At 39.8% G+C, this 23,528-nt stretch overlaps 1 protein-coding gene across 1 annotated transcript; it reads left to right on the top strand.

The window, feature by feature from the left end:
* The first annotated feature begins 1,229 nt into the window (after positions 1-1,229).
* On the top strand, positions 1,230-23,176 carry bmpr2a (bone morphogenetic protein receptor, type II a (serine/threonine kinase)). The gene is made up of 13 exons (XM_053498805.1): positions 1,230-2,030; positions 9,185-9,364; positions 11,408-11,587; positions 11,708-11,815; positions 11,916-12,007; positions 12,516-12,743; positions 15,354-15,468; positions 18,441-18,601; positions 19,850-19,997; positions 20,095-20,231; positions 20,535-20,704; positions 21,366-22,498; positions 22,671-23,176. Exons 1-13 carry the CDS (start codon positions 1,946-1,948, stop codon positions 22,919-22,921), a joined length of 2,988 nt encoding a protein of 995 aa, XP_053354780.1. The 5' UTR covers positions 1,230-1,945; the 3' UTR covers positions 22,922-23,176.
* The last annotated feature ends 352 nt before the right edge of the window (positions 23,177-23,528 follow it).

Raw genomic sequence — 23,528 nt, 5'->3', positions numbered from 1 at the left:
TTGATGGGGTCTGAATCCCACCTTCAGTTCGTGAACATGGAGTTTGGATGTTCTCCCCGTGCTTTGTGGGTTTCCTTAAACATGCTGATTGGTGTTTTTGGGTTTTGTAGAATGCAGTGGGTTGGCACCCAATCCAGAGTTTCACCTGGGTTTCTAGAGACGTCCTCCAGGCCCCTGCAGAAAATGTATGGCTTTTCCTTTTTTTCTTCTTTTAGGTAATGTTAATGTGTGATGTGTATAGTACAGTATTCAGTAGCGATAAAAAGACATTCTGCTTGAACCATGTGGTGCAACATGCACACTTTGAAGAGGTATGGTGCATTAAATACAATTGTAGTACAAGAGCATGAAACCATTGTAGCCCCTTTTTTGGAGAAGAAAAGACATCTCAGAACTGTCGCTTCACACCTCCAGGGTTGGGGGTCTCTATCCCACCAACAGCCCTGGCGCGGTACAACCTGGACAGGGTTCCAATCCATCGCAGGACACACACACACACTTACACAATTAGGGAACGCTGATTAGCCTAATCTGGAAGTCTTTGCACTGCAGGAAGAAACTGGATAACCTGGAGGAAACCCAGCAAGCACAGAAAGAACATGTAAACTCCATGCACACAGATGCCTTCAGCATTATTCTACAATATAGAAAATAATACAGTGCTAAACTTGGATTACGAGCATAATTTGTTCCGGCAGCGGGCTCATATTCCAAAACACTTGTAAATCAAATTTTATTTTCCCATAGGAAATAATAAAAACTTAAACTATTTGTTCCACAGCCCCAGAAAGGACATGTAAACTCCATGCATTACAGATGCCTTCAGCATTATTCTACAATATAGAAAATAATACAGTGCTAAACTTGGATTACGAGCATAATTCGTTCCGGCAGTGGGCTCATATTCCAAAACACTTGTAAATCAAATTTTATTTTCTCATAGGAAAATAAAATTTTTTGAATCGAACCCGGACACCGTAGGTGCGAGGCTACAGTGTTAACCTCTAAGCCACTTTGCCAGCACTTTGGAGAGATGTGACACATTAAATAAATATATAAATAAAAAAACATTGTAAACAGTTCTAGGCCTAAGGCCCTTAAAGAAAATAGAAAATGTATGGATTATTATTATTATTATTATGATTCCGGTAATGTCGGGGCTCTGACGCTAGATGGCGCCACCGCGGGGCTGTCAGTCCGCCTCGCTGTAATACGCACAGCATGAACAATCGTCTCTCTGGAGACTCTCCGGGATGATCGAGGCGTTTCCAGCTGCCTGTCTGGAGTCCGGATCTCCCGACAGCGCGCGCGGCTCGGCTCGGCTCGGCTCGCGCCTTTAACGCATTCGGCCGCCAGATCAAACGGAACGCGGAGGGACGCGGGCAGGATGAAGCGCACAGCCGAGCCCCGACAGGATGGTGGAGATCTTTTCCTCCTCGAACCAGCTGTTTGTGTTTAATCTCGGGGATGAGGAAGGAGGATCCTGGCTGGATTGAGGAAATCGTTTCCGGATGATCCCGGCTTGACGGATCCTTTGATCTTTGTTACTTTCTGTCGAATTCGATTTTCAGGAACAAAAGCAAACGGCAAAGTTGTGTCGGCTTGAAAGAATTACATTTACATCTGATTCATTTTTTCCTCGATTTTTTTCTTCTTCTTCTTCTTCTTGAGCAGCCTGGATCATCCTACAGCCTCATTCTATGGACCTAACCTTATCAATCAATCAATCAATCAATCAATCAATTCATTTATTTATTAATCTTAACATTATTATTAAGGATATATTCATAATCCACTGTTTTTTTTATTATAAAGAAATCTATTCTACATTCTCTACGTGTTTCCAACACTTTATTTTTACTTTAGAAGAATTTCAAAATCCAGATTTTTAATTTATTATTATTATTATTATTATTATTATTATAAAGAAATATTTTTTCATTATATGAAGATGGATAAAAAACAGTCCGGAGACATGACAGTCCTCCATGTGGGCCTTTTTGCTCTGGTTCTGCTCAGTCCTGTTACTGGTAAGTCTTAATTCTTGTATAGTTTCTGTTTCTATCCTAATATTAACAATTGTTTAATAATTTTTTTTAAATAAACATTTTTAACATAATAATATAATAAATATTAGGCACTCATACTGTACAGCTCAATATATCTAAAAAATATATTTGTCATGATACCTATACATCAGGTTTGCTAACAAAGCAGAATGGAAAATATTATTTAAATGATAATCATGAGTTTAATACATACAGTTATAATTTAACCTTAATCATTTAAATAGAGCAGGATGTACATGATACTACTACTACTACTACATGCCCACCTCTTACAGTATAGAAATTAAGAAAGAAAAAAAAATGTAAAAAAAAAACAGTTTTAAAAGTAACGTCAGGCCGTATGATATCTTTTGCATTGTGATGTCATTTCTCACTCTATCGATATCATGACCTCACACTGTCTCATCACACTTTTCTTCTCCTTCATATAAACAGTACATTTGTGGTTTGTGATATGAAAAGATGTCAGATGTATGATCTATGAAATGTATGTAGTATATAAGAAATAAAAAGGCCTCTGTTTCCCACACATACAACACACACACCCATATGCACACACCCATACCCACACACACACACACACACACACACAGCTGCCCCGAAAGAATCCATAAGGCACTTCCAGAAGGAGGTGCAGGAAGGCCCGGCATTGTTCCCCATGCAAATAATTTCAGCGCTGACCTTCCTTGTGGACAGGAAAGAAACGAAACGTGTGTGTCTATGTGTGTGCGTGTGTGTATGAGAGAGACGTGACGGAAATAGTTGCAGATCTGCACAGTAAACAGAGCAGGAGGGCTTAATTTGGTTCTGCAGTGTGCTTATTGTGCCTATGTTCAGCTTTCACACACACACGCACACACACACACACCCAACACACCAGGTCTCCGTTATTGTAACGATATTGTACAGAATAAAACAAGATGGCTGACTTCAAAGAACAATACCAGCCTCCAGACCTTGAACATGTTATCTTTCGAGTCATAAGTTTTTTTTTCCCCTTCAGCTGTACGTAGAATTTTATCGGTTGGATCTAGTAGGTATAAAGAAAAAGTAGGTTTGTTTATATCGAACTGGAATCGCACAGTACAATTGTTAACTTGAACTTAAACGCAGAAATGTAAATTAAAATTTCTGTTATATTCTTTCACTTGTATCGCAACATCTGTGATCACATCTGCAAAAGAGCAATCTAAAAATCTTAAGTTTGCATATAATCGTTTTTTAATTGTTTAATCTCTCCTTAGATAAATAAAAGAGTTGCATCGATTTCTTGCAGGATTTTTCTTCCCATTTTGTCGAAAGATCTTGTGCTACCACGCGCTTCATTCTAGTGACACAAAACCAGTGGTACAATGGCATCTTTTCTGACTATCCACCCTGTTCCGCATGCTAACCCTTACTCATAATTCGTTTTTTTGCGCGTTCATTTTACGCTTCGGAGGACTGGATATATCCCATGATCCTACATACATCCATACATAGGGAAATGTGGAAAAAGGCAAAATATAAAAAAAAATTTTTAGAAAAACTTGCGCATTTTTTCATAAACCACAAAAAAAACTTCCTTTAATCCGACGTTGTGCAGTCAGAGAGTGAACCCGGTAGCGGCAGGCTTTCATATCCAGTTCCCGACACACTGCCCCCACAGGTTAACACACAAACTACAATTTGGGCTGCAGGCTAACGTTAGACGGAGACAAACGAACGCCGGTGTAGAAGTCAATCAAGCGCCACCACAAAACGCAACATAAACGTCTAGGACGTTCAGAGCGCGTTCGTTTATCCAGAAACTTAACCCCCGTTTGAACAAGGCCATAAGGTTGTTGTTGGTCTTTCGGCTGCTCCTGTCGAGGGGTCGCCACAGCGGGCCATCTGATCCGCAAAACAACTTGGCACAGGTTTCATGCCGGATTTGTTCCTGATGCAACACTCTCACATTTTTTATCCGGGCTCTCACTTTTTTTTATCTGGACTGCATCCAGTCACTGAGTCACCAATCGTTTATACATTGAAGAACATGTATAAAGGATTTTATAATGTACAACACTTCACCTGTGATTGTAAGGACCCTGGTGTGTGAGCGTCTGAAGTTAGACTCAGGAGACAGGCGGAATTTTAGTTTGCATTTATTCACTCTTCAGTGCACTTTCATCTTTGGTAGAAACATAGCTTTCAGTGAAGCAGAACATTTTTTTTCTTTAATTGCCATGATTTTCGAGTATGACAAAGCTAAAATGTAAGAAAGCTTAGGATTGTGTGATATAGAGTGACATATTTTTTCTTCAGCACATTATAGGCAATATATGAAATTAATTTTATTTTATTTTAGCCAATTATACAAACATGACTGTGCAATTTTTTACATGGGTCACATAGGCAAAGAAATAGCACAGATATACATGATCACATGTTCCTACGGTTGTTTTTGTTGTTTTTATGGAAAAACATTATAATAATAATAATACATTAATTTGGTGCGTTCCACCTTTTTGTGACATCATTCCTGTATTTCAGTATCTGTAAACTTTACATGTTTTTAAAGTAATGATATGATTGGTTCTACCTGACATATCCGAAAGAGTTCGGTGTCTGAGGTCTCCCCTGCTGCTGACACACACTTCTGTATAAGTGGTAGGACTTCTGCATAAGTATTTAAGCATTTTTTATTCTTTAATCGGTCATTGACCAACACTGTGTTACTTGCACGGATCCGTGCCGCTTGGCTTTAAGGGTTAATACTCTTTTGTTTCACTTCCACTTTATTACTCAACATATACAGTACATAAGATCTTCGTGCGCAAGAGATATGAGGCTGCATTCACTACATAAAGTGTGTTTGGGAATCTCCTGCAATTAAACCATCACATTTCATTCAACTTAACGAACTGTCATAAGTTCACAAGCATTTAGTGGATGCCCTTTTCATATTTAGAACAATAGTTTTTATGTTTTTTTAAAACTATAAAATTACACATATGGCACATAATTGGTTGTTATTGTAAGACATGAAGGTCAGCTGTTCTAGAACGGTTCTTGCTAGAACAGTATTGTGTCGGGTGCGTTTGTAAAAACCCATCAAGCTCCATGATGAAACTGTCTCTCATTAAGACCTTCCCAGGAAATCAAGACCAAAACTGACCTCTGGTGTAGAGGAGAAGTTTATTTACCAGCCTCAGAAATCACCAATTAACAAACAAGCCCCTCAGATTAGATCCGTTATGAAGCTTTACAGAGCAGAAGTAGCAGATATACATCTCAATATCAACTGTTCAAAAGAGATTATGGCGTATTTTAGAGAAACGCCTTCAGCATTGATTTACCGTGTAGAAAGCAATAAAGACCATGGAGTTAGAAGGTATTTCCAATCTTTTGACTGGTAGTGTGTATACGGTTGGATGTTGTGTGAACAGATGTTAAGCAACAAATACCTATAATGAGAAAGATGACCAGTGCCTCCTGGCTGGCTCGCCCGAGATTTTAAAATACCATTCGTTCACATTAAACATGAAACTGTCCTGTGCTGTGTTTCTATGTGTGTGTGTGTGTGTGTCTGAATGTCTACTTAATTGACATGTCCAGCGAAATTATTGTGCACAATGCAAATTACCAATATAAATTTAATTAATGCATCACTAGAAACCTCTGTGCAGCCAATGCGATCAGAGCCCAAGGGACACCTTTGTGCATGCGGCGCTTTTAAAGTAAAATATTAGATTTTTGAATATTAAAAAAATATACTAAAATGTTTGATATTAATGGCACAGCAGTGTATTTTTCTGAACACTACTGAGATTTGTGACAAAGAGGTTGAAGAATCCAGTAAGGGCTGGATCCTTGAAACATGTACAGCTTGCAGTTATAACTCGCAGTAATCCTAGCAACTGTTACTAGCTGTCGACTCAATATTATGTCAGTTACAACCACATTTTAAGAAACTAGATTCTGTGAAACAGATGTTTAATATTTTTTGAAAAAAATGTAAAATATTTTTCATCCCTGGAAAAGATGGGGGCCAATACTTTTGCATACAGAACAGAAGATGACTTAAGAGTTTTAAAAACCCAGTGCATGGTTGTTTGTGTGTGTGTGTGTGTGTGTGTGTGACTGTTGGATGTACAGTAATGAGCACAGACGCCGCTGATCACACAAACCTTCACCGAATTGTCAAATGTTTCGTTACCATAGAAACGTCAGTTCTAACTCATGTGAAGTCATGAGTCACAACACTTTTATCTTTCTTGCTTCATAGTGGTGATGTAACATCTCTCACTCTCTCTGTTATCCACACACACACACACACACACACACACACATACTGTACACACACACAGAAGGTTTTTCCTGTTACTTGATGTGCTGTAACTCGGCTGAGCGCAGCAGATGGATGAAAGTATGGATGGATGGACAGATTAGCGAGTTGGCTTGAAGTTCCTTTGCTCTGTCACAGTGTGAAAAAAACCCGCACAGGAAGAGCATAAATAATTAATCATTAATCGCTCGTTTCAGCAGCACACCTCGTTAAACCTGCGGTCGTGTAGCATGCATTAAAATTCTGTTTTTATTGGAATACTATACATACATTATAAAATAACAAAAGCAACAACCACAAATTAATAATAATTATTATTTATTTAGATTTATTTTAAAAAGAATGTGGTGGATACAAATCTATAAATTATGCAGCAGACCAGTGTAGTGTATAGGCTGTAATAGAGCTAAACTTGTATTTTTTTTATAAAATTCTTATGGTGAAAATTCATATTGCGAAGCACATTTTCCCATAGGAAATAATGTAAATGCAGATAATCTGTTCCAGCCTCCCAAAAATATTATTAATATTACCAAATTCCAACAATCATATTCCATAAATGTTTTTTTTGCACACAAAATACAATCAAAACATTTAGAAAGGACATGTAAATGAAGTAAAATCTGAAATAAATAGACGTTAAACCCCACTTAACCTTAATTTATGATTCCTTTGGCACCGGCTGCTTTAAAAACCAAACTGAAAGTGGCTCCGATTTCTTCTTGCTACCGTCCTTGATAACGTTCTTGCGATGCACTGTGCTATGTCTAAACTAAATCTTGCACAAAATGCCACTGTATAATCTTTATCTCTCTTAACCTTTGCATGTTAAATCTCTACAGCTTAGTGATCTGAGGAGGAAAACAGACATTGCTCAACTCAGTGATCAGCTCAAACGCGTCAAAAGATGTTCTTTGTTACTTTATTATTTCAGCTTCACAAAATAACGTTCAAACATTTGCTTTTGTAATGTCTTTGAATATGGCACAGTGAAGTGATTTTATATCTAAAGAGCACAAAGTATACAGGATTCTCCTCATGTCTGTTTATGAGCATTAGAGGGCTTTAAGGCCACGTTCACATTACCAGCCTGACGTGACTCGATTCCGAAAAAGGCGCCTGACGCAATACGGCCCGCTGTCCTCCAGAGCAAAACCCCAGGCATGTTTTTACTAAAATCGCATCCATTGTTTTAAATGAATGAGCGGTCGCATGAACTCAGGCGTCGTATCATTGTGTGGCTCAAACGTTCTATTTCAGAGGACAGACGTGTCCACATTGGAGTCAGATACAAGTCACTTGTACAACTGTAGTCCCACAGTCCAAAGACATGCAGGTTAGGCTAAGTGGCATTCCTAAATTGCTTGTAGTGTGTGTGTATGTGTGTGTGTGCGTGTGTGTGTGTGTGTGTGCCCTGCGATTAATTGGCACCATGTCCAGGGTGTATCCTGCTTCATGTCCTAAGCCTCCTGGGATAGACTCCAGGCCCCCGCGAGAGACAATGTCGTCTAAGGGCCTGACTCACACACACACACAAACACACACACACACACACATACACACATCAGTCCTGTTATTATGAAATGTTTCTGCATCACATTCAGTTTGTACAGAGCCCCGTAAGGGAAGAGGAAACAAATATGTAAAAAAAAAAAAAAAAAATACAGGAAAGAAAAAATAAAAACTGAAATTTTTTAATTTTGGGCAAAAGAAAAAAACAAAATATATAAATTTATATCTTTAAAAAACTCTCTCTCAGTGCTGAAAGGCAAGACAGCCTCCTCAATCCCCGAATAAACCAGAGTGACTCATGCACTTGTTGGTCTTTTTTTCTGGACAAGCGGTTAAACTAGTGACATAATCCTCGTCATTACCGACGATCTTATCTTAAAATAACTTTAGATGAGACGTAAATGTGTTTTAGTCGGACACTGACGCTGTGATTTAATAATGAGTAAATAATCATGAGACAGTGTTCGCAAAAACCGCACTAAAACCGTCGATTTTAGGAACCGTGTCAACGTTTGCAGTGCGAGCGCTCAAGTCTTCTTCTTCTTAAATCTGATTGGTCAGAAGGTTACCTTTTATTACCTTTTATAGAAGGTTAAATTTTATTTATTTATCTATTTATTTTTAACTTTATAAAACAATCATGTTTGTATATATTCCTGATTTCCTTTAATCTCGTTTAATGAAGATGATTAAAAGGTTGAGAAAATATTATGGTAATTTTCAAGCATTATTATTGTTATTATTATTATTATTATTATTATTTTATATTACTTGGTATTATTTTTGAATTATCTTTTTTTTAAAAGCATATTCAGGTTATTTTGATGTGTTTGTATTTTCTGGGCTGAAAATATGTGTGTGACTCATATGGTGGGTTGTGTGTGCGCGTATGTGTGTGTGTGTTTGTTTGCGCACATGCATGTGTGTGTTTATAAGAGGCAGAGCTGGGCCTTTATTAGTGTTTACATTCTCTGGTGCTGAAACCCATCCATTAATTATCAGCCTTAAAAGCTGGACAGAGTGATACAGATAGTGATATATATATATATATATACAGTATATAGCAGCTAGCTACCGTAGCAGCTCAACATTTATATTAGACATTTTCTGATTCCATCACGTTTTTTTTTTGGTGTTTCTTCTCTTATAATTTCACTTGTCCCCTCTAGTGTTTGTGCTCCACCGTTGTGTGTTTTCGTTGTAAATAAGCCTTGACCTCAAGGTCATTGAATGGAAAATAACTAAATTTTCCATTTTCACTAGACTGTGACTCTGTGTTTGTCTTCCCGCGTAGCCGCTCAGAGTGAAGAGAGGGAGTGCGCGTATACAGAGCATCAGGATCTCTCCAAGCGCATCGATGGAGGGGGAGAGGGGCGTGTCTTCCTGGAAAACAACACCATTCGCTGCAGCCAGGGTGGCCGGTGCTATGGATTGTGGGAGAAAAAACAGAACGGCGTGCATCTGGTCAAGCAAGGTACGAGGTACAGGGCGTACACACATGCTGTTTTAAAGCACTACAATGATAAACATCTATAGATGGTCGCAGGTGCAAACTAAAATCTATATTTTATATTATTTATTACTTATTATATCAAATTATATTATAATGTATATCATTTGTTCATATTTTATTTAACATTTGTAAATAATAGAGATGGGGAAAGTATATTCAGTTGCATATTGTGGTTTTTGTGTGTGTGTGTGTGTGTGTGTGTGTGTATATGGTGTAATAATTTTTTTAATTTATACAAGTTTACATTTTGATTTGGTTGATTTTTATTTTATTTATTATAAAAACAAAAATTTTTATTTTCGAGTCTCAATTCAATTGAAATTCAACAAAACAACTAATTATTCACAAGATCAACCTAAAAATCTACCAAAGCCTAGCAAGTTTCCAGAGACTACGGACTGCCTATACGTTTATTAACACATCACAGATTTCTTTTTATACAATTATATCCTCAACAGACATCTACAGTAGAAACAGTAGCATTTTAAAAATAAAGAGCAATTTTAAATTTTTTTTAAAAAATTTGCCACAGAAAATGGAATTACACAACACAACAAATGAACATTTCTACACTAGAATATGCAACTACAGTAAGACAACAACATGAACTAAAGACAGGATTTGCAATAAAGTCACATTAAACCTGGAAAATAAGTTACAAAGTTAAATCAAAATTTAAATTCATCAAGAACAGAATTTATGAAATGAAAGTGTAAGGTGTGAGAGGTATAAAAATATAGATAATATAAAAATTAATAAGAATTTACATCTTCTACTTCTTTTTTTAATGTTTAAAAATGTAAACATGCATTTAAAATAACTTTTGTCTTCTTCTAAAATCTGATTGGTCGTAAGGTTGATTCCTTTCCTTTGAACTTTATACAACAATCATGGTTGTTTTACATTCCTGATTTCCTGTTTAAAGACTTGAGAAGTTTATTGCTAGCGATTTCCAGAATTTTATTTTGGACTTAATAAAATAATACATACATTATTAAAATAATTACACACCTTTATTTTTAGCTCTGCTTTTCCAACATTGCGTGGCCTAGCATGAACTATGTTAGCATTCTTCAGCAGCAAGTTATAACTCCTTTAATGAAACTAGTATTTTTTTGTGTGTTGCCTTTTTTTTTATTGTGTCCTTTTACTACACGTGCTGCTCCTGCGACGTCTGGTGTTGACGTTTTTTTTAGACGTTCAATGTTAAATGGATACTTACCCTACTACTTAAGTTTGTTAAAATTGATTTGAAGTTTGTTTTGTTTTTCAAAACAGAAATAAAAATTTTGGAAAAAAACTTGCATCTGGCAACCGAAGCACGACAATGTTTACAGCTATCATTTAATTTATTTATAATAGCATTTACAGCCAAGTCTCTCTCTCTCTCTCCTTTTTCTGCTCTATATCTGACACTCGTTCCCATTAAACCATGTCTTTCCTAATCCCTGATTTACAATTAAATCTAAGATGAAACCCGTGTTGCTACGTTAAAGCTCACCAGAGACCCGTTTGAGGCAACAAGGGCCACACGTCCCCTGCCGCCTGTTATGGGATCCGGCTCCACCCCAGCAGTGTGAGCTACAGTAACTGTAACTGTGGCAGGAAATAAAGTCCAGATGAAAACTTTAGGCTTCATTCCCAAAGGAAACGGTTGAACTTTAAAAGCTGTAAAGCAACAAAGAGACTGAAGAGTTTTTTGAGTTTTGAGCAATACAGTGTGTTGTTTTGTATAACGCTGTGTATTGATTTCAAAATGTATTTAAAAACATTCAACATATGCACATATTATTACTGTTAATTATAACCTTTATTCTTATTTTTTTTTACTTAAAATAAATATGACATACATTGAATTCTAACTTTGATGCAACATCATAAATATTCATATATATTCATTTTTTTTATAATAAATAATGCATAACTACAAATAGCACCAGTTAGTTAATTTGTTCACATTTGTAAGACAATTTTTTTTGTTGTTGTTCCTAATGTTTAACGCAGGTTGCTGGGGGGTTCAGGGTGTCCAGCGGATGTGCTATGACGACCGTTGCCAGGTGACGGAGACGCCCTCCCAGATCCAGAACGGCACCTACCGCTTCTGCTGTTGTAGCAAAGACATGTGCAACCTGAACTTCACCGAGGACTTTCCCCCTCCCAGATCCACACTCGCACCACCAATCTGTAAGTGTGTGTGTGTCTGTGTGTGTGTGTGTCACTGTAGCAGTATTCCAAATGGTCCACAGACGAAGGTCGGTCCTTCTTGTTAACCTTTTTTATCTTCCCGCATCCCTGTTCATCCAGCAACGGGCCATCACGACCGAGAGGAGGCCATCTTGATCGCCTTGGCAACCGTCTCCATGGTAGCCGTGCTGGTTGTGCTGGTCTTTTTCTGCCTGCGTGTACTGCGAGGTGAGTGGCCATAACGAGAAGAGCACTCAGCATCACCTCTAAAACACTTAGTGTACACTTTGTGATTGTGTGTGTGTGTGTGTGTGTGGGGTCGATACAGGACGTGGCAAACAGAGTCTTCATAACCTGAACATGTTGGAGGCGGCGTTCTCGGCTCCATCGCTGGACCTGGACAATCTCAAGCTCCTGGAGGTGAGCTCGTCTCACTCTGGCGGCGTTCCCGTTCCATCTGCTCCGATGGATTTTTGGGAATAATTAAATCAGCGCATTTTCCCGTGTACTTAAGTAACGTGATCTTCGGAAAAACTCCCAGTTTGCACCGAGGCAGCGGGTGATCGATTTCCTTTCTTAGTACGTGATGTCAATTTAAAGAAGCAGAAAGAGTCCGGATTCTGATTGGCCAGAAATCGCTGAATTATTTATATGTAACAACGGCGCAGCTACACATGAACGGGTTCGATTTTATGCGTTACCGTCTCCATAGCAACAGCTGATGCTTCGAATAAACAGATTACAGTATATTGATGTAAGATGTTCATTTAACATTTGTGGAAGGAGTCTCCAGTGTCAACTGACATTTATTTTTGCGGTTATTCATTAACTAAACATTCCTGAATTAAATAATCTGATCAGCGTTATCGTCACTGTATGTTTGACATGTTTGTCCCCTATTAAGTCCCTCGTGTCTGTATTCCATCAGCTGATCGGGCGCGGCCGGTACGGCTCGGTGTACCGCGGCTCCCTGGACGAGCGCTCGGTGGCGGTAAAAGTTTTCTCCAGCGACAATCGGCAGCCGTTCCTTAACGAGCGCTCTATCTACCGCCTCCTGCTGGACCACGACAACATCACGCACTTCCTGGAGACGGAGGAGCGCGTCGGGAGCGACGGACAGCCCGAGTACCTGCTCATCATGGACTTCTACCCGCACGTAAGCATCTCTGACCACACTCTCACTTTTACGCGCTGATTATTCTGGTTTATTTATTACACGCAGAATTATTTGTAAACGATTCTCGGGAGAGTTCACAGATTGAAGGTGAAGGTCATGATAGTCCACAGAGGACGCACGTCCCTAGGAGGCGCTCTTTCACCATTTGGTTGTCATTTGGTCACTTTTTTTGGCTCTGCCTTACGTGGAGTTTTGTGGGCGTGTCTATCTTGAGCATCTTGTTAAAGCCTGCTGGATGGAGAGTGTTTTCAGCTGAACATCAGCGGTCGCGATGCTGCTCTCCGTCTCTCCGCTTGTCTCTCGCTCGCTTCCTCAAACCCTGCACCGGTGAGCCACTAAACGAGATTAAATCCGTGCCGAGTTTATATTTGGAAGAATCTATCCGAGGGATCCGGTGTCATGTCGGATTTTTCCACTGAGCCGCTTCCTGAGGAGGAAGAGTTCAGATTTCTGCTCCTTTATTTATATATTTATGCCTGAGTTTATACTGTATACCGGCATGAATGTTAACCGAACATATATAAACAATATAAACATATTATAGATAAAGAATTACATAGTAGGTAAACAATACAATAAACAAACAACAACAACAAAAAAACCCATTAGTATTAACAACAATAACAACAACCATCAGGTAACTGCTCTCTCCCTCCCTCTCTCTCTCTCCCTCTCTCTCTCCCTCTCTCCCTCCCTCTCTCTCTCTCCCTCTCTCTCTCCCTCTCTCCCTCTCTCTCTCTCTCCCTCTCTCTCCCTCTCTCTCCCTCCCTCTCTCTCTCTCCCTCTCTCTCTCTCCCTCTCTCCCTCCCTCTCTCTCTCCCTCTCTCTCTCTCCCTCTCTCTTTGTCTCTCTCTGTCTGACTCTGTACTGTTTGACATTCCTCTCTCTCTTTTTCCCTCCACTTATCTTCCTCTCACCCTATCAGTCTCTCTTTCTCTCTCTTTCTTTCGCCACTCCTTGATCACTCCATACCTGTATTTCTCTGTTTTCTCCACTTGTGTCTCTCTCTCTCGCTCTATATCTGTCTTTCTCTCAGATTCTTTCCATCTTTTTTTCTCTAATCTTCTCCATCACTCTATTAGTCTCTCTTTCTCTCTCTGTTTTTTCCCTAAACTGTTTTCTTATTCTATTGGAGTCTCACTTTCCCCGTCCCTCTCTCTCTGTGTTTTTCTCCCCTTATTTTCTCACTCTATATCTGACTGTCTCTCTCTTTTCCTGTAAATCTCTCTCTCTCTCTCTCTCTCTCTCTGGCTCTGTCTAACACTCTTTATCTCTCCCTCTTCTGTCTCTCTCTCTCTCCATTCCCTCGCTCTCAGTCTCGCTTTCCTAACTTCCTCTTCCTGTTTAGATAACGCGTAAGCTAACAAATTGGTGTGCAGTATCTGTCTCCTCCTTTCTGACCTATTTATAAAGACAACCACACACACACACACACACACACACACACACACACACACACAGAAATATGGAGGAAGTGGTAGAATACTGTAGGAGCTGCGGAGTTTTTAATAATTCACTACTTTGGCCTCCATCATTGCTACACTTACTGCAGCTTAGCGCCACCAACTGTGTTGCCATAGCGATGACATCTAAACATCGGGGTGGGTCTTAAAGAGCTTTTCAGGCCACCAGGGAGGGGTGTGTATGCAGGGGAGACAAAGTGTGTGCATGAGAGAGAGAGAGTGTGTGCAGGAGAGAGAGAGAGAGTGTGCAGGAGAGAGAGAGAGAGTGTGCAGGAGAGAGAGAGTGTGTGTGCAGGAGAGAGAGAGTGTGTCCAGACGTGGGAGTGTACATTAGAGAGTGTACAAGAGAGACAGTGTGTAGAGGAGAGACTCTCTATGTCTCTTTAATTCTCTGAGTATTTCTTTTCCTCTCGGCCTCAGTCTCTCTTTCTCTCTCTCTATGTATCGGTGTCTGTCTGTTTGTCTCTCTGAGTCTCGCTATGTGTGTCTCTCTTAGTCTCTCTCTCTCTGTATCTCTCTCTTTAAGTCTCTCTCTGAGTCTCCCTCTCACTGTGTTTCTCACAGTCTCTCTCTGTGTCTCTGCCTGTCTCTCTGAGTCTCTCTGTGTGTCTCTCCTAGTCTTTCTGTGCATCTGTCTCTCCCTCTGAGCCTCTTTCTGTCTCTCTCTCTCTCTGAGTCTCTCTGGGTGTTTCTCTCAGCCTTTCTGTGTCTGTCCCTCTACGGTTCTGTCCCTCTGTCTCTCGCTCTCTCTCTCTCAGTCTCCCTTTGCATTTGTTTTTGTCTCTGAGTCTATCTGTGGGGTTTTCTCTGTCTCTGTGTCTCTGTGTCCTCCTCTCTGAGTCCGTCTCATTGTGTCTCTCTCTGTACTTGTCTCCCTCTGAGTCTTTCTTTTGCTGTGTCTCTGTCTCTCTTTGTCCATTTGAGCCTCTCACCATGTTTCTCTTCGTCTCTGTCGGCATTTGAATCTCTTGATACGACTCTCCCTTAATGTCTTTCTCTGTATTTCTGTCTCAAGGTGTCTTTCCCTCAAAGTCTCTCTCTCTCTCTCTCTCTGTCTCTTTGTGTGTGTCTCTCTCTATGTGTTGTATTCAGGTCGGTCTTATTTCTCTGTATCTGTGTTCCTCAGGGTTCTCTCTGCACGTATCTGAGCACGAGGACGCTCGACTGGTTGAGCTGCTGCCGTCTGGTCGTCTCAGTCACCAGAGGCCTGGCTTACCTTCACACGGAGCTGGTGAGAGGAGGTGAGTCAAGTTCTTTAGTCCTTTAGAACTGGAGGTTACGGATTTCATGACCTTTGGCTGTGAAGAGTGTACCGAGGCTGCCAAGATATCAGCACAAAACATGAGGGTGTCTTGGTTCCTTGAATTGGTTCCTGGTTCCTGAACATGTTCCTTGGTGTCTGAAATGCTTTACAGGTTTCCTGAAGAGAATCTTTAATCGCTGAAATGGTTTACATGGTTCTGAAGGAGGTGACTTTAGGTGAGAGGGTTTAAAGAAGTGTTAAAGTTAAAGGTCTTAAATAGTTTGCAGGGTTCCAGAACAGGGTTCTTCATGACTAAAAGGGTTTACGTGGTCTCTGAAGGGGTGTCTTGTTGCTGAAGTGGTTTGGAGGGTTCCTGAAGAGGTTTCTTGTTGCTGAAGTGGTTTGGAGGGTTCCTGAAGAGGTTTCTTGTTGTTTAGAATGTTTACTGTGTTTCCAAATAGGATTATCGCTTGCTGAAATGTTTGATTACGTTCCTGGAGAGGTTTCTTTGTTTCTGAAAAGATTGATGTGGTTCTTAAAGAGGTTTCTTGTTGCTGGAAAGGTTTGCAGTGTTTCTGAAGAGGAATATTGGTTTTTACAAAACGATTACAGAGTTCATGATGTTTCTTTGTACTTGAAACGTGGAAAAGTTTCCACGGCCCCAGGAGAGGCTTTTTGGTTCTTGAAATGGTTTACAGGGTTTCTGAAGTAGTGACCCGGTGGCTGAAAAAGTTTAAAGGCTCCATGAAGAATTTGCCTGTAAGTGAAAAGGTCTACTGGACTTCTGAAGATGTTTCAATGTGGGAAAAGTCTACAGGATCCCAGATCAGGTTTTGTTATTAAAAGGGTTTACATGGTCCCTAAAGAGGTTTCTTGCCTGCTGAAAAAGGTTGTAACTGGAGTGCCCTAATAACGTTTACAGGGTTCCTGGAGAGATTTTTTTATGAAGGGTTTTTATTTTTTTATTTTTATTATTCAGGGGAAAAAGTTTACAAGTTCCCTAAAAAGAATTTATTTATATATTTATTTGTTTATTTATTTATTTTTTAAATGTTTACAGGGTGCCCGATAAGATTATTATTATTATTATTATTATTTTACAGGGTTCCTGAAGAGATTTTTTATTTGTTTATTAATTTATATATTTAAATGTTCACAGGGTTCCTGAAAAGATTATTATTATTATTATTATTATTTTAAAGTTTACAGGGTTCCTAAAAAGATTTTTTAAATTTATTTATATATTTAAATGTTCACAGGGTTCCTGAAAAGATTATTATTATTATTATTATTACTAATTTTATTTTTCTTAAGTTTACAGGGTTCCTGAAGAGATTTGTTTGTTTGTTTATTTATTTTTTTATTTTTTAAATGTTCACAGGGTTCCTGAAAATATTATTATTATTATTATTTTGAAAATTTCTAAAGAGTTTTTTTTGTAGGATTTTGATTTTTTGATTTTTAAGTTAACAGGATTCTTCTAGAGATTTTTTTTTTCGTGTGGAAAAAGTTTACAAGGTTCCTAAAAAGATTATTATTATTATAATTATTATTATTTTAAAATTATTATTATTATTTTTTTAAGTTTACAGGGTTCCTGAAAAGATTTTTTAAAAAATGTTTTTTTTTTATCTCTGAAAAGATTTTTATTATTCAGGGGGAAAAGTTTACAAGGTCCTTGAAGAGAATTTATTTTATTTTTTAAATGTTTACAGGGTTCCAGAAAATATTATTATTATTATTATTATTAATATTTTAAGTTTACAGGGTTCCTGAAGAGATTTTTTTATATGTTTGTTTATTTTTAAAATATTCACAGGGTTCCTGAAAAGATTATTATTATTATTATTATTATTTTGAAAATGTTTACAGGGTTTCTAAAGAGTTTTTTTTTGTAGGATTTTTATTTATTTTTTTTTTTTTTAAGTTAACAGGATTCTTGTAGAGATTTTTTTCGTGTGGAAAAAGTTTACAAGGTTCCTAAATATGGATTTTATTTTTTTGTGGGTAAAAAGTTTACAGGTTCCTAATGAGTTTTTCCTTTTTTTTTTTTTTTTTTAAGGTTTACAGGGTTCCTGAAAAGATTTACATTTTTTTTAGTTCCTAAAGAGGTTTCGAATTGTTGCTGAAAGGTTTTTGGAAAATGTTTGCAGGGTTTGTGTTGCTAAAAAGGTTTACATGGTTCCTAAAGAGGTTTCAGGTTGCTGAAAAGGTTTATTTAGTTTCTAACGAGGTTGCTATTGATTGTGTTCCTGGAGAGGCTTGTTGGTTTCTGAATAGGTTTACAGGGTAACAGAAAGTTTCTTGGTTTTTGAAAATCTTTATTTGGGCTCCGGAAGAGTTTTCTTGGTTTCTTCTCGGTTTCATTGTTGCTCAAGAGGTTTATTCTGTTTATCCTAAGGAGGTGTTTTGCTTTTTAACGGGGTTTCTTGTTCCCTGAAGATGTTTCCTGTGTCATGATAAAACGAACAATATGGGAATTAAGGAAATGATGCTGTTTGATCAGTGAAACTGGTTCTGACGGTTCCGGGTTCTGTATGTTTTGTCGGCCCTCGGGGGTCCCTGGGATATCAGAGGTCTCATTTACATACATTGAATAGTTAACGTTAGGTTCATGCTCATGTGTGTGTGTGTGAACATGAATCTGAGCGATGCACGAGGAGAGTGTGTGTTATTTTGGGACTGTGGAGAAAGCGAGAGATTGCAGTGCTATAAATATGCTGAGATTCTCTCTTTTCTCTCTCGGCAGAGCAGTTGTTGATTTTCCCTTTCGACAGTTTTCCTGCAGCAGAGTCCCATGGGGCCTGATCTGGCATATTGTCCTTCCCTCCCTCCCTCACACATCCACACACACACACACACACTCACACACAGGGTCTCCCATCCTGCAGTGTACTCTGGTGTTCTGCAGCTAAAACGTTGCTATTCATCTCTCTTTCTCTTGTTCTTTCTCTGTGTCTTCTCTCTCAGATGTCTACAAGCCTGCCGTCTCCCACAGGGACCTGAACAGCAGGAACGTGTTGGTGAAACCAGACGGCTGCTGTGTCATCAGTGATTTCGGCCTCTCCATGGCTCTGACGGGAAAGAGGCAGTCGGGTCAGGCGGAGGAGGACAACACGGCCATCAGTGAGGTCAGCAGCCGCCTCGTTTTACTGGATAGGTTCCTGAAAATGATCCTGGGCTCCTCTACTGGTTTCTGGGCTCCTTAATAGTCATTTAAGAAAAAGTTCGGCTAATGAAAAGTCTGAAACAACGTTCAGAAAGGGTCCTGTTGGTGTGAAAAGCTTTGTGCAACCTTTATTACATTTTATTACATTTAAATGATGCTTTCGTCAATTTTACAGAATGTCCAGGAGGTTTTGGTTAACAGCTTGATTCAGGGTTACTGAAGCTTGATTAAGTGATACGGAGGATTTCAGTCATTTGGTTTGTTTCAGCCAAAAAGCCAAACTTCAGTGAGTTAGTTTGATTTCGTAATACAGTTTGACTCAATAGTTGAGTTTTATTCATTTATTCAGATCGTTTCGTTTTGATTCATTAACACAAGTCGATTCAGTGACTTGGTTCGATTGAGTGATTCAGTAGTCCAATTTGATTCATACTGTATAATCAGGTTGTTTCAGGAGTGAGTCTGAGACTGAGTCATTCAGCGCGATTCATGAACACAAAATGATTCAGTGATTCAATTTGATTGAGGGATTCGTTATGATTCATTGTTTCAGTGATTGAACACGATTCAGTGATTCTGCTTGATTCATGAATACAGTACAACATGATTCAGTGATTAAGTTTGAATGATTTGTTTTTTTTTTCTTCAGTTTGATTCAATAATTCGGTATGATTGATTCATTTAGACTGTTTCAGTCATTCAACTGCTTGATTTGGTTTTGCGTGTCAATTCAGTGATTCGCTTTAACAGTGTGATTCGTTAACGCAGGGTGATTTGTACTGTATCATCAGCTCGTTTTAGTGGATCAACTTGCTTGAGTGATTTTTGTAAATGTGCTTATTCATATTATTTTAAGTTAGTCGGTGTTCTTCAGTGATTCAGCCCGATTCTGGGATATTGATTGATTGATTGATTGATTCAGTAGTCCAATGTGATTCATACCCTCTGATTGGATTCCGTCTTTTTTTTCTCTGATGTTTCAGTGGCTCCTGTTGATTCATTTACAAATCGATTCTGTGATTCAGTTTGATTGAACAATTCAAGTGTGAGCCAGTAAATTCAGCTTGGTGATTTAGTGATTCAAATTTGATTATGTGATTCAGTTTGATTCATCATTTCAGCGATTCAACTCGATTCAGTGATTCAGCTTGATTTAGTGAAGATGAGATGAGAAGAAGAAGAATGTTTGATGTGTGTGTGTTTATGTCAGGTGGGCACAGTGCGGTACATGGCTCCGGAGGTGCTGGAAGGAGCCGTGAACCTGCGAGACTGCGAGGCTGCACTGAAACAGGTGGATGTTTACGCTCTCGGCCTGATGTACTGGGAATGCTTCATGCGCTGTGCCGATCTCTTCCCAGGTAATTCATGCTCTGCTGAAAGCCAGTAATGATATGTTTTTGTGTCGACACCAGCTCATGACCATAAATCTGCTCTGACCTACTCCTACTCTTTCAGGCGAAACCGTGCCCACGTTCCAGCTGGCATTCCAGGCAGAGGCGGGGAATCATCCGACCATAGAGGAAATGCAGGCGCTGGTCTCGCGCCATAAACAGAGACCCAAATTTCCTGAGGCCTGGAAGGAGAACAGTCTGGTAAAAACAAAACCCAAAAACACACACACACACATGCATGTATATATACTGTATACAGATTCATACAGTAAATGAATGAACTTCAAACCTTCAAACAGAAGAATACTTATAACATAAAAATCTGTTGTTAAATTACGTAGATACTCTTGTGCCAAAATATTAGCGCTATCTGGTTTTGGATCTGTGTGATTTAGTTACTATAATGCACTGTATAATATAGAGTACTGTAAAGCATATTTTGAGTATTTTTGACTTGCATGGGTGTTTAAATCCTCGTGTGTGTGTGTGTGTGTGTGTGTACAGGCAGTGCGCTCTCTAAAGGAGACGATGGAGGACTGCTGGGATCAGGACGCCGAGGCTCGACTCACGGCTCAGTGTGCGGAGGAGCGGCTGGCCGAACTGCTCATCCTCTGGGAGCGAGAAAAATCCACAAGTCCTGCTGTGAACATGAGCACGGCGCTGCACAATCACAGGTAACCGATACGAGCAATGATACTAACCAAAATCACCAATTAAAATGATCAATTCACTCTCGGATCTCTTCGATAACTTAGGGTTAGCGCCAATTATTTTGCGCAGTAAAGAATCTGGTAGCAAAACGGTCATGTGACCACAGCAAGTATTTAACATCTGGATATCCAGTCCACCATGTCCAGTCACTTAGTGGGCGCAAACAAAGAGAAAATTGGAGCAATAAATGACTGTATAAATAAATCTATAATAAATGACAAAATAATAGAGCAATTAAATATTTCAAAAGCATAATTTAAAAAATTATAACAATTCTACAAACAAACAACAATGAGAACATTAAAGACTTGAAAAAGAATATACAGTACACTGTATACAATTTTTTTCTGAATTTTTATAATTATATACGTTTATATATGTGGAAACATTTGTCTATGATAAAGATTTAAAAATTAGGAACATGAAACATTTTTGGAAGCTAAAAGAATAAAATTCTGTTTGATTTCAATGTATTAAATTCTTGCTTTATTAATTAATTTATTAATTTATTTAAATAATTTTATTCGAGATGTTTAAATATTGTATTTTTAGATCTTGTGATTTAAAAACAAAAATTTTGCTCTGTATACTGTATGTATCATGCTAAATGTATTTATGTCTCAGGAACTTGTCGCGTGGACATCAAGCACCAAAAACTGGCACTTACCCAGAAACCTCATCTTCAGCTACTGTCGAGGAGAGAGCTAAACCTTCTCACAGCGATGCATCTACAGAACCTGTGCCGATGGCAGGAGCTGCGGAGAAGAACAGGAACTGCATCAACTACGAGCGTCAACAAGCTCAATCTGGAATGTTAGGACTTGAAGGTGCCACGCCCGTCCCGGTGGCCGGCGGGGGTCGTCACCCCCATGCCCAGCTCACCCAGGAGGATCTGGAGACCCCTAAACTGGACCTAAACGAGGTTCAGCGGAACCTGCGTGAGAGCTCAGACGAGAGCCTGATGGAGCATTCGCAAAAACAGTTCAGCTCAGGTGAAGCAGCGAGCTCACGCGGTCCCTTCTACCCACTCCCGGACATGACCTCTGACATCACGGGGTCACAAGTTCCCGCGCCTACGTCGATCCTGCCCAAGCAGCAAAACGTCCCGAAGAGACCCAGCAGTCTGAGCCTGCACTCTAAACCTGCTGTGGCTTCGTCTCTCAGGATGAAGTTCGGCAAGCTGAGCAAAAGCAACCTGAAGAAAGCCGACGTGGGCGTGGTCAGAACTAAATCCGCACCTGAGCCACGCCCAGTTAAGGTTGTCACCAATAACGCGGTTTCCTCGATAATGGCGAATTTAACCACGCAGATGCCACCAGGGGGCGCTGTAAGTGCCATTGATTCTCAGTTTAAAGACGGTGCTGGCTTAGATGAGGTGAGCTTCGGGATCCTGACCGCCAGTCCGGACGAGCAGGAGCCCCTGCTCCGGAGAGACGCGCAGCTGGAAAACAACACCAACAACAACAACAGCAATAACAACGGCGGAGACGGCGAGGGTGATGGAGAGAGTGAGGTCGGACCCGCAGATGGAGGAGAAAACGGCGAGAGTACCGCACCAGTCACAGAGACGTCCTCCTCATCTCTAACAGAACCTCCTGCACCGACGTCTCAACGTCCACCTGCTCCGCCCATGACCATGCCTGAGCCAACGCCCTTGGCACCGACACAAGGGGAGGCGCTGCTCAGACAGAACCGTGGACGCAGACCCGAGAGACCAAACTCGTTGGACCTGTCCATCACCACGCTGCCCTTACTGGGTAAGGACAACACTTAAATCTCCTAAATATGAACCTTCTGGTTCCCTTCACACAAAATAATTTAAACAATTATTCTTTATAAATCGTGAAAAGAAAAAAATCTTCCATTAAAGCAAAACCACATTGCTCTATGCTTCATCTCTCTCTCTCTCTCTCTTTCTTCTTCTCACAGGAGAAGGAGCAGGAGACAAGATTAAAAAGCGAGTGAAGACCCCTTACGCCCTGAAGAAGTTGCGACCTGCGACTTGGGTCATCACCACGGAAACGCTTGACGCCGAAGTCAACAACAACAACAAGTGTCCCGGGGGTCAGAATCACCTCGCTGGAACCAGCAGAGCCAAATCAGCCTCCGCCGTTTACCTGAGGGGCCGGGGGGGCGTGGCCTCCGGCTTCACCTCCGACCCCAGCGACTGCACCTTTTAAAACTCAGAGACCTGCTTAGACTCTTTTGAGAGACCCATGCTCGATCCAGGGACATGAAGCTCGTATCCACTGGGACTATGGAAATAAGCACAGTACCAGTACCAGTATCACTGCTGTCTGTGTCGTGTGTTGCACTTGAACATGAGGGCTGATTTATGCTTCTGCATCTGACATCATCTTTACATGTAATATAGAGTGTCCACCAGGGGGCAGCGTCGCCTGTACAAACTCAAATTGTGTCCTGTGTGGAGGAAATAGGGCTGAGAGAAGTGAAGTCCTCTTTCATTTTACAGAGGTGCCAACATTTAAGGTTCAGCTGTAGCTTTAAGATACAGGGGACACTTGGAAATGTGCAGTTTATGTTTTTTTCTAAATATCCTAACAAATAATAGATGGACGATGGAAGTGAAAGAAATGTGTTTGCTAATGATAGGCGGCTAATTTCACTCTATCTGGGTGTCCTGTGAAAGTGAAACAATAGGAAACAAAGTGGGTGTGGCTTTTCCTGTGCTGCTTATTTTTAGGACGCAGCACCCGACACCGTGTTGCCGTTTTCCTTATGAAATAAAAAAATCAACAACATACGCTAGCTCAGTGTGGACCCCTT

Source organism: Clarias gariepinus, chromosome 6 (genome assembly GCF_024256425.1).
Source record: "Clarias gariepinus isolate MV-2021 ecotype Netherlands chromosome 6, CGAR_prim_01v2, whole genome shotgun sequence".
Classification (NCBI taxonomy): Eukaryota; Metazoa; Chordata; class Actinopteri; order Siluriformes; family Clariidae; genus Clarias; species Clarias gariepinus.
The sequence above is the reverse complement of the archived record's forward strand: the minus strand, read 5'-3'. Positions and strand labels throughout refer to the sequence as shown.

Coding starts and splice junctions, on each gene's coding strand:
- bmpr2a (XM_053498805.1), top strand. CDS start 1,946: ATGAAGATGGATAAAAAACAGTCCGGAGACATGACAGTCCTCCATGTG. Junction 11,816..11,915: donor CTGCCTGCGTGTACTGCGAG/GTGAGTGGCCAT, acceptor GGGTCGATACAG/GACGTGGCAAACAGAGTCTT. Junction 20,232..20,534: donor CCTGGAAGGAGAACAGTCTG/GTAAAAACAAAA, acceptor GTGTGTGTACAG/GCAGTGCGCTCTCTAAAGGA.